The 11,793-nt window shown below is 48.8% G+C and overlaps 1 protein-coding gene across 1 annotated transcript in view; it reads left to right on the top strand.

Annotated features, from left to right (window-relative positions):
- The window catches only part of LOC127038387 (IgGFc-binding protein-like), a 38,091-nt gene extending 27,140 nt beyond the window's left edge, over positions 1–10,951 (top strand). Inside the window, 8 exon segments of the mRNA XM_050930966.1 lie at positions 245–843; positions 2,251–2,815; positions 3,573–4,168; positions 4,343–4,913; positions 6,624–6,823; positions 7,639–8,019; positions 10,125–10,411; positions 10,942–10,951. Coding sequence (XP_050786923.1) covers positions 245–843; positions 2,251–2,815; positions 3,573–4,168; positions 4,343–4,913; positions 6,624–6,823; positions 7,639–8,019; positions 10,125–10,411; positions 10,942–10,951 — 3,209 coding nt within the window.
- Positions 10,952–11,793: the final 842 nt, after the last annotated feature.

The following is an 11,793-nucleotide window of genomic DNA, read 5'->3' on the forward strand; positions in this document are numbered from 1 at the left end:
TGATTTTCTATAAGAAGAGAGCATTTCCCTGCTCTCCCAGCTAGCAAACACCCTTCCCTAACTGGGTTGTTCCCCGTGCTGTGCTCCAGAAGTGGCCTTAGTGTGGCTGCTTGTACATCGGGCCTGTGATATAGAGGACGCTGATTGCACATTAGAGTTTGTCTCTGTCTCTTGCTGCATCTAAGCAGGTGTTTGTAGTTCATTTCCTGTGTTGTTAAATCCCCCCCCTTTGACTCCCTCCCAGTCCCAATCTGCCCTGAGAACAGCCACTATGATGCCTGTGGGAACGCCTGCCCAGCCAGCTGCTCCGACCAAATTGCCAACTCCTCCTGCCAGGAGCCCTGCGTGGAGACCTGCCAGTGTGACAACGGTTACATCCTGAGTGCCGGCCAGTGTGTCCCCTTGGGGAGCTGTGGCTGTGACTACAACGACCGCTACTACAAACCCAGTGAGAATTTCTGGGCCGATGAGAACTGCCGCTCTCGGTGCAGGTGTGACCCCAGCCTTGGCCTGGTGGTTTGCCAGGAGACCAGCTGCAAGGCTAGCGAGAGATGTGCCGTGATCAACGGGGTCCGTGACTGCTACCCAATTAGCTACTCCACCTGCACGGCCTCCGGGGACCCTCATTACACCACCTTTGATGGGAAAAAGTACGATTTCATGGGCACCTGCATCTACCAGCTGGCTGGGGTCTGCTCCGAGGACCCTACACTCACTCCGTTCAATATCAAGGTGGAGAATAACAACCGTGGCAGCAAGGCCGTGTCCTACACCAAAGCGGTGACCTTGGAGGTGTACGGCAGAAACATCACTGTCAGCCAGCAATATCCCCGCAAGATCAAGGTAGGGATGGAGAGCCACAGGACTACTCAGGGAGCTGTGAGCAGGAACTCTTCCTGTTGATAAAGAACAGGAGTACTTGTGGCACCTTGGAGACTAACAAATTTATTTGAGCATAAGATTTTGTGGGCTACAGCCCACTTCATCAGATGCATAGAATGGAACATATAGTAACAAAATATATATACACATACAGAGAACATGAAAAGGTGGGAGTTGCCCTACCAACTCTAAGAGGGTAATTAATTAAGAGAAAAAATTTTGTAGTGATAATCAAGATAGTCCATTTCAGACAGTTTGACAAGAAGGTGTGATGATACTTAACATGGGGAAATAGATTCAATATGTGTAATTGCTCAGGCATTCCCAGTCTCTATTTAAGTCTAAATTGATGGTATCTAATTTGCATACTAATTTAAGTCCAGCAGTTTCTCATTGGAGTCTGTTTTTAAAGCTTTTCTATTGCAAAATTGCCACCTTTCAGTCTGTTACTGAGTGACCAGAGAGGTTGAAGTGTTCTCCTACTGGTTTTTGAATGTTATGATTCCTGATGTCAGATTTGTGTCCATTTATTCCTTTGCATAGAGTCTGTCCGGTTTGGCCAATGTACTCTTGTTCTTTTGTGGATACAGACTAACACGGCTGCTACTCTGAACTCTTGCTGTGGATACATTGCCCCTGATTTCTCTCCCCCTTTCAGAAATGAGATCTGCATCCATTGTACACTGAGCTGGTGGTGGGTGTGTGGGAAGTAACTAAGTGCCTCTTTGTGAATATATACGGCAGGATTTTCTCTCCCCAGTAAGTGCCATTATGCCAGTGTAACTGCTGCACATTCAGCTGACTCATTCATTTAGCTGGGGATCTGGCCTCATTAACTTCAATGTTTGATTGACACCAGCTGGCCCTGTTAAATAACATCCCTAAAAGCTTCCTCCACTAAGATCTTTGACCCCGAATTCTGTTGCACTAACGCCTTTTACACTGCTCTGACAGTGTAGAGTTGGAGTAAATTGCATTTACTCCGTCAAGGGGTGTGAAAGTGTCTTAGTGTAACTGGGAATTCAGACCTTGACCATCGCTGACACATCTGATCCAGATGGATAGCATCTTTGTGGACCTGTCCTACACTGCTCTCAGCACTAGATTCATCTCGCCTCCCAGAACTAGGAGTATAACCCAAGAGTCCTGACTCCCAGCCCCCTTGATCTCACCTATTTCACTGCCCTTGAAGAACCACGAATAGAACATAGGAGTCCTGATTCCCAGCCCTCCCTCTTCTACCCCTGTAGACATCATTACTATCTCAGAGCTGGGTATAGAATCCACAAGTCCTGTGTCCCCGTGCTCTGCCTCCTCCTGGCAGTGTTCATTCAAAATTAAGCCCTGGTCTTGCCACATCTGTTCCAGGTGGATGAAGTCTTCATGGACCTGCCTTTCTACCATGAGGAGAAACTACAGGCCTATGTCAGTGGAGCCCAAGTCCTCATCAAGACCGCCTTCGCTCTGACGGTGACCTTCGACGGGAGCAGCCTGGTCCGGGTCACTGTGCCCAACACCTACGCCAGCGCCCTCTGCGGACTGTGTGGTGACAACAACCAAACTGCCAGTGACGACCTGACCATGAGGAATGGGAGCCGGGCAGCGAACGCCGTCCAGTTCGCAGAGAGCTGGAAGGTGGGGGAAGTCCCTGGATGCTTGCCCAGTTGCACCACGGACTGCCCAGTCTGCAGTGAGGCTCAGAGACAACCCTACAAGGGAGATCGGTACTGTGGGGTCATCACCAGAGGGGACGGGCCATTCAGAGAGTGCCATGAGATCATCAACCCAGCCTCCTTCTTCGACGACTGTGTCTTTGACGCATGCCAGTACAAGGGTCACCGTGATGCTCTCTGCAGCGCGATCAGTGCCTACGTGACAGCCTGCCAAGCCAGGGGCATCCAGATAGGGCAGTGGAGATCAGCCTTATTCTGCAGTAAGTACTGCTAATTGACTTCTCTTTGTGTGCATAGTGTGCATGTGCAGCGCTTTCTAGAGGGTGGGCTCAGAATGGCTCAGCCATCATGTATCACTGGCCCTATAGAGCTATCATCTTGCAGTAGTTTTCCTCCAGTGTCACTGATAGTAAGGGTCACCTCCTGGTCTCTGCTTTAACTTTATTCTGTAGTAACGTAATCCTGTCCCCTTGCCAGCAGCTTTCTCCCAGGGGGTTGGAAACACTTTGCAAACACAGTTCATCCTTCCTATCAGGGTGCAGGAAAACGGAGGCAGAGAGAACTAAAGTGATTTGCTCAGAGTCGCATGAGAATCCAGTGGCAGAACCCAGGCGTATTGGCTCCCAGTCCTCCATCACTAAACAATACACAGCAGCCCACTGCCAGAATTTGGAATGCAACTTGAACACGTCCCTTTGTCTGCAGCTCATACCACTAGACCAAACGCCCTGCGAAGTGTCAGAAAGAAAACTCAGGAACTCTGGCCCTTGTCTGCACTGCTTTAACCCTCTAGACCTGACTGCCCTTCCACATCTGGGATACAGCCCAGGAGTCCTGACTCCTAGCCCCCAGCCCTCCTCCCAGAGCTAGGAATAGAACCCAGGACTCCTGGCTCCGAACCCCCCAGAACAATCCTATTGTAAGTGATATGAATAGAGAGAGATTTCTTTCAGCTTACCTTTGCATTTCTTCTTCTCTCATCCCTATTTGCATGTTCTCTCTGATCTTCTCCTGCAGGCCCCACCTGCCCCCGTAACTCCCACTACGAGCTTTGTGGGAGCGGCTGTCCTGCCACTTGCCATGGCCTCTCAGCACCGGATGGCTGTGACGCTCCCTGTGCTGAAGGTTGTTTCTGCGACGCCGGATTCCTCCTGAGTGGAGACCGGTGCGTCCCCATCGCGCAGTGCGGCTGTGTGCACCAGGGCAGGTACTACAGGAAGGGAGAGGAGTTCTACACCAGTGCCTCCTGCCAGGAACGGTGCCGTTGCCAAGACAACGGGGTCATCAAGTGCCGGGAGGCCTCTTGCAGAGCCAATGAGCAGTGCAGGGTGGAGAATGGAATCCTAGGCTGCCACGCCGTGGGCTGGGGCAAATGTGTAGCGTCTGGTGACCCTCATTATCTGACCTTTGACGGACGGGCCTTTGATTTCCAAGGCACTTGCACTTACAGCTTAGCCAGAGTCTGCAGCAGTGACGCTGGGCTGGCAAACTTCTCCGTGGTGGTAGAAAATGAGAGCTACGGTAATGGGCAAGTGTCAGTGGCACGGCTGGTGGTGGTCTCCGTTCATGGTTACACCATCACCATGGAGAGGGGAAGGAAGTGGAAAGTCACGGTAAGTCCCCGTTTGAGATTATTCTCATTGTAGCCTAGAGTGGTGTATGTGTGTGTGTGTGTGTGTGTGTGTGTGTGTGTGTGTGTGTGTGTGTATAAGTAAGTAAGTAAGTAACCAGGACACAGCTGCTGAGTCCGCACAAGTGACAGGTGAATTTCCCTCTCATTGGCACAGGTGGACGAGGAGCTCTACACTCTCCCACTGGCTATGCACGATGGGAAACTTCAGATCAACCAGGAGGGGAACAACATCATTGTCCAGTCTGCCTCTGGCCTCAAAGTCCTTTACGACACCTCCTATTATGTCCTAGTCTCCATCCCCAGCTCCTACAAGGGACACGTGTGCGGCTTGTGCGGCAACTTCAACGGTGACAAGAACGACGACTTCCTGCTGCCCAGTGGGAGGAGCGCCCAAAACGCGGATGAGTTTGGGGCCTCCTGGAAGGTGCCCATTGATGGTGCCACATGCTCCAATGGCTGTGGGGAAAGATGCCCGGTCTGTGATGCAGCTAAAACAGCGCCATACAAGGTCGATAGCTCCTGTGGGTTGATCAGAGCGACATCAGGTCCCTTTAAATACTGTCACTCGCTGGTCAGCCCTACCGAGTATTTCAACCATTGTCTCTATGACATGTGTGCTGCCAATGGAGCAAGAGAAATCCTCTGCCAGAGTGTCCAGGCCTACACTGCCGCGTGCCAGGCAGCTGGAGCCACAGTCAGTGCCTGGAGAACAGCCTCCTTCTGCCGTAAGTTTACAGAACAATGTACAGCCTGCTCTTATCTTCAGCTGTATTTGCAGCTAGTGATGTGGTATCACAATCAGGGCCGGCTTTAGGAAGTGCGGAGCCCAATTCGAATAGTTTCAGCGAGGCCTCGGCAGGGATGACTTAAAAAAACCCAAAACCTATGTAAAAAACCACATGGGGCTTGTACTCACCAGGCAGTGCTCCGAGTCTTCAGCGCCACTTCGGCGGCAGGTCCTTCACTTGCTCCAGGTCTTCGGTGGCACTGAAGGACCCACTGTCGAAATGCCGCTGAAGACCCGGAGTGCCGCTGGCTGAGTAAAAATTAAAAAAGCGGCTCTAGCCAAGGAAGAGATTCTCACTGGGCGCGGGGCCCTCTTAGACGCGGGGCCTGATTTGGGGGAATTGGTGGGATAGGCCTAAAGCCGGCCCTGATCACAATCTCTCTGCTTGTCAGATCTCCAAGCTAAACCAGTTATGAGGGGTTGGTAGCTGGTTGGTTGCAGGCTGCAGGAGGTGGGATGGAGTATAGCTGCAGGGCTGTAGCTGTGCCGCTGTAGCTGCTCTAGTGCAGACATAGCCTCAGTACTAGACAGTCTCCTCTCGAGCCTGTGCTGACCCCAGTGCCCTAGAGCAGTGCTAGGAAGTGCTGCCGTGCGGATGATTTAACAGAAAGCACACCACCATGTGAGCCAATGCTTGCCCCAGTACTCCCTCGCTGGGCTAGAGGGGCTGTGCCATTAGGGGTGATGGACAGCGTACCAGACAGTATATAAACCCAGCCTCCAGTGTGCACTCAGAAAAATGACTCTACCAGTGGTGAAATGAGATCTAAACCAGAAAATATAAACTATCACATCGCGATCACATTTTTCACATAAATCTTCTTTTTCCACCAAAAATGCATATTTAGATTGACTGAAAGGTTTGGAGAATTTCTGTCAAATTTGCTGAATTCTTTTGGTTGAAAAAAAAATCTGGAAAAACTGAAACTATCTGATTTTTTTTTTATTTGAAACAACTTTTAGAATTTTAATCTGATTTCTTTAAAGTACCCTGAAAATGAAAATTAAATAAAAATCCTTCTGTTTCTATTTCAACTCAGCCAGAGAACAAACAATCACCACAAGGCAGCAACTCACAGATTCTTTTGTTCAACGCCTGAGCTGGACAATCCCTCTCAAAAACCTGGGTTGCCTGGAACTGAAACCATTTTTTTCTAATGTTTTCTTTTAACTGGAAAACTTGATGAAAGTGAATAATTTTGAATTGACTGAAACATTTTGGGTTGACTTGAAACAATTTTTTGGCCAAATTTTTTGTTTCAACTCCACCATTTTGGTATGGCTTGTGTGTGTGTGTGTGTGTGTGTGTGTGTGTGTGTGTGTGTGTGTGTGTGTGTGTGTGTGTGTGTGTGTGTGTGTGTGTGTGTGTGTGATTTTGTTTTTAATTGGCCAAATTTAGAGACAAAATTCAATTTTGAAATGAAAAGTTGAAAAAAAACCAACCCATGTTAACTATTTATTAGAAAAACCCAATATGCTTTTTCCAGCTGAAAATATTCATTGAATTTGACCCAAATGAAAAATGCATTTTTCAGCAAAAATTCTGTCTCACCTAAACATTTTGCCTAGCTCTGTTATTCTCTAAGAATTATGTCCGTGGTGGAATCAGTTTTTCATCCCTCATTATCATTTACTTCTGTCTCTCCAGCTTTCACCTGCCCAACCAATAGCCACTATGAGCTGTGCACTAGATCCTGTGATTTCACCTGTGCTGGTTTGTCCACCCCTGCCCAATGCACTGCAAAATGCTTTGAAGGCTGCCAGTGTGATGCGGGCTACGCATTCAATGGGGAAACGTGCACGTCCACGGACAGATGCGGCTGCGTGCGTGACGGACGCTACATCAAGGTGGGTGCTGGGATATGAGTCGGCTGTCATACTCGATGCTGTCATTTGGCATTGGATGCCCTTGTAGGTGTGGGATTGTACCAGCTTCCCACTGGGAGTTACAGTGACTGGGTGTCTGTGCCCTTCAGTGCAGCAACACATAAAACCTACAGCTATGTCCTGCCTTCAGTTACCCATGTGACTTCCACTACTGTCAGTGACATTGGGTTAGATGAGCATCCAAACACCTACCGTGTGTGATCCTTGCATGTGGAAATGAAACTATGCCATGCGCTAGGAATTCATCACAGGAAAACCATGGCATTGGATGGAAAATGGGATATGGAGCCTTTCCCCACTAGAGGGCGCTGGGTCTGATCCAGCCCAGAATGAGACACTGGCTGGCTTAGGGGGGTAGGGAAAGGGACATGTTGCCTTTCCCCTCTAGGGGGCTGCAGGTCTAATCCTGATCCCCAGTTAGGGTAAGTGGCTGGCTTGGAGGATGGGGAATGGGACAGGTCCTTTCCTGTCTAGGAATTTCCTAAACTTATCATGCTCCATCTTCAGACCAGTCAGGTTGCTCACTCCCATTCCTCCTGGTCTCATTCCTACCCCAGAGAAAGAAAGATCTCTCGAGATAACTCTGCAGTAGACATACCTTTTGGGGCAGGGACTGTCTCTCACTATTTATTTGTACAGCACCCAGCGCAATGGGACCCTGTCCTTGGCAGGCTACTGTAATTTAAATAATCAAAGGGAGCTTTGAGTTGATCCCATCCTGGGAATTTTCTCCTGCTGCTTTTCTGTAACAAAGTTGTTTGGGAATTTTCCTGCAGGCTGGGGAGAGCATCATCTCCGGTGCTTGCTCTGAGAAGTGCACCTGCCAGGCCTCAGGCAGGCTTGTCTGTGAGCCACACAGCTGCCCCAACAAAGAGATCTGTGCGCTCCAGAATGGAGTGCGTGGGTGTGTGAAACAGGAAGGCCGGTGCACACTGCTCCCCGGAGCCCAGCTCACCTCCTTCGATGGCGCCTCTGGAGGAGATCTCCGCAGTGGAGCTTACGAGCTGGCCTCTCTCTGCAATGACAGCGCCTCCTCCTGGTTCAGGGTGGTGGTGGACATCAGGGCATGTGGCGTTCGGGCACTGATGGCTGGGACAACCGCCTACATTTTCTTCCAAGATGCTTTCATAGCTGTGAAAAGGAACAAGGAGACCTGGGTAAGAGGGGGCCACATTAGAACAGCCTGAGTCAAAGGCTGACCTGGGCATTTCAAAGATCAATTAATTCAGCTTCATGATCCCCCTGTGTTGACAGGACGTGGTCCTGGGGCCAGTTTTGTTCAATATCTTCATTAATGATCTGGAGGATGGCGTGGACTGCACTCTCAGCAAGTTTGCAGATGACACTAAACTGAGAGGAGTGGTAGATACGCTGGAGGGTAGGGATAGGATACAGAGGACCTAGACAAATTAGAGGACTGGGCCAAAAGAAACCTGATGAGGTTCAACAAGGACAAGTGCACTTAGGATGGAAGAATCTGTTACAGACTAGAGACCGAATGGCTAGGAAGCAGTTCTGCAGAAAAGGACCTAGGAGTTACAGTGGATGAGAAGCTGGATGTGAGTCAACAGTCTGCCCTTGTTGCCAAGAAGGCTAATGGCATTTTGGGCTGTATAAGTAGGGGCATTGCCAGCAGATCGAGGGACATGATCATTCCCCTCTATTCGACATTGGTGAGTCCTCATCTGGAGTAGTGTGTCCAGTTTTGGGCCCCACACTACAAGAAGGATGTGGAAAAACTGGAAAGAGTCCAGCGGAGGGCAACAAAAATGATTAGGAGGCTGGAGCACATGACTGATGAGGAGAGGCTGAGGGAACTGGGATTGTTTAGTCTGCAGAAGAGAAGAATGAGCGGGGATTTAATAGCTGCTTTCAACTACCTGAAAGGGGGTTCCAAAGAGGATGGATCTAGATTGTTCTCAGTGGTACCTGATGACAGAACAAGGAGTAATGGTCTCAAGTTTCAGTGGGGAGATTTAGGTTGGATATTAGGAAAAACTTTTTCACTAGGAGGGTGGTGAAGCACTGCAATGGGTTACCTAGGGAGGTGGTGGAATCTCCTTCCTTAGAGGTTTTTAAGACTCAGCTTGACAAAGCCCTGGCTGGGATGATTTAGTTGGGAATTGGTCCTGATTTGAGCCGGGGGTTGGACTAGATGACCTTCTGAGGTCCCTTCCAATCCTGATATTCTATGATTCTATGATAGAGGCTGTAGGGGATGATGTGAGTTATGGATTAACAATTATTCAATAGCAAAGACTGAATTAGAACCCAGGAGTCCTGACTTCCTCCTGTTCTAAACCACTAGAGCCCACTCCCCTCCCAGAGGTGGGGCTGCAGTCCAGGAGTCCTGACTCCCAGCCACTCCTCACCCCTTCTGTGTCCCACCTCTGATGTTGGAGGAGAGGCAGGGAACTGTTTTAGGAAGGGTCTCTGTGACTCAGTAGGGTCCCTGGGAGAGATCCCGCCTTTCATTGGGGTACCTGATCATTGGGGGAAAGACCACCCCATCCTGGGGGACCCTCTCCATTGGGGGAGATTGCCCCCAGGGGATTGAGGGAGGAATCAGAGGCAGTGTTATGATGTCACATTCAGAACTCGGTAACCTGAACAGTTGTTTGCAGTGTTGTTATAGGTGTGTTGGTCCCAGGATATTAGAGAGACAAGGTGGATGAGGTGATAATTTGTATTGGACCAACATCTGTTGGTGGAAGAAACAAGCTTGCAAGCTACACCCTCGTGAAGAAGAACTCTGTGTAGTTTGAAAGCTTGTCCCTTCCACCAAGAGTAGTTGGTGCAATAAAAGATATCACCTCACCCACCTTTTCTCTCTCTTGATTGGCTGCGGTCATTTATTCAAATAAGCGAATTCACCAAATATTCAAAGGAGGGAATTAAATCATTTTCATAAAGTCTCCAGAGTTCTTGACTTTTCCCACTAAGAGACACGATTGCTCACAGGTCAATAACGCTGAAGGCAGGAGGGACGTTTGCCAGTCAAGTTGCCTATGCAAATTACTGCACCTTCATTGGGTATTGAGAGAAATGGAACAATTTGCTCTCCAGAGCACTGCTTATTGATTGGCTCCTCCATCAGTCATAGTGTTTTCTGCACCTCTCAGTCTAAGTCTATTGCCAGTTACTGTGGCCCCAAGACTCTAGATCTTGTTGCCATGTAATGGGCCTGTGGACTGTAGATCAGGTCCTGCCATTCATCCCCACGTTTCCCAGTTCTCCTCTGATCTACGTCTGTGTGTTCCAGGTGAACGGGCGCCCAGTGCCGCTCCCAGTGAAGATCTCTGATGCTGTGTCTGTGCGTGAGTCTCAGGGCGGCGTGGCCGTGGTCCAGGCCGTGGGGGTGCAGGTTCTGTTCAGCCCCAGTGGGGAAGTGACAGTGATAGTCAGCGAGAGCCTGGCTAACAAGCTATGCGCATCCTGCGGGAACTTCAACGGTGACGTCTCCGACGACCTGCAGCTGCCCAGTGGGGGGGTCGCGGGGAACATCACTGAGGTTATCGATGCCTGGAAGGCCAGAGACTTCTCCGGGTGGTGAGTGGCTCTGCAGATGCTGCCCTTTCCTCTGATCTTTCTATGATGGCCTATAGATACCTCCATGGGGAGGAGATTTCTGATTGCAGAGGGCTTCTTAATCTAGCAGACAAAGGCAGAGCAGGTCCCAGTGTCTGGAAGATGGTGTTAGAAAGGTTCAGATCAGAAATAAGATGCAACTTTTTCCAGAGAGAAAATAATTAACCATTGGAGCATCTGACCCAGGGGTGAGGTAGATTCTCCATCACTTGCTAGTCTTTATATCTCAATGGACTAGCCATCTAAAAGATACGCTGCAGTCCAGTCACAAGCTACTGATCGTGAAAGCATCCCCTTACATTGCACCCTAGTGTAGTTCTTTCTACATTGCAGGAAAGAGTGGTTGAAATTCTCTGGCTCGTGCTGACTAGATGACCTAATGGTCCCCTCTGGCCTTAAAATCTATGAATTAATTGCAAAGGAATCTTACTGAGACATCTTCCCAGTCCTGAAGGAGGCTCATTAACTCTTCTCCTGTTTTTGTCTTCTAGTGACGTCTAAACAAAATCCTGGCTGATGAAGCATCTTCCCTCCCTGGAGTGGACTCGCTGCCATCTGAGCTAGGAATTCCTCACAGGGCCATAACTGTAGCCCTCATGACTTTCTGTGTCCTCTAGGGTATTTAATGAGGAAAAAGACTTTATTCTGATTGTCAATAAAAACAAATAAACTTGCGGGTATGATTGTGAAGCAATAAACTCATTTTTGCAAAATTCATCCAGTGATTTTATTATCGCAGCCTGTTTCTTTCCATCTTAATGTAATTTCCTGACTCAGTGGAAGAGAACAAGACAGACTTTTTGTTCCATGTCTGTACAGCACCTAGCACAATGGAGTTGCAGTCCATGACAGGGACTCCCAGATGCAACCACAACACAAAGAGGTAACAATAATAATGCATTCTGCTACTAAAACTCGTGAGTACGGATGAAGTTCAGCCCAAGAGGTAGAAAAGTCTGTTTCTCAAATGGAATGTCTTCATTTGTATTCCCCATGGTAGCTGTTATGTTTGTGTAAATCAATAAACTTGGGTGTTCCATTGGCCTTGGAAGGGAAAAAGATAACAGGCGTGCAGGAGTTAACAAGCTGGCTATATCATTGGAGGCAGAGTTGGAGAGGCTTCAGCAAAGAGCTACAAGGATGCCTGAAGAACAGGGCCAATAGAGCAAGACTTAAGGAGCTCAATCTTCATCAAAGAGAAGGTTAAAAGATTATTTTACCTCTTTATTTGGCACTGATGGAACCACAGCTGGAATCCTGTCTCTAGTTCTGGTGTCTACAGTTCAGGAAAGATGTTGATAAATTGGAGAGGCATTCAGAAGAGACATTCGAGAATGAAAGGA

The sequence above is a fragment of the Gopherus flavomarginatus genome, chromosome 20 (genome assembly GCF_025201925.1).
Source record: "Gopherus flavomarginatus isolate rGopFla2 chromosome 20, rGopFla2.mat.asm, whole genome shotgun sequence".
NCBI lineage: Eukaryota > Metazoa > Chordata > Testudines > Testudinidae > Gopherus > Gopherus flavomarginatus.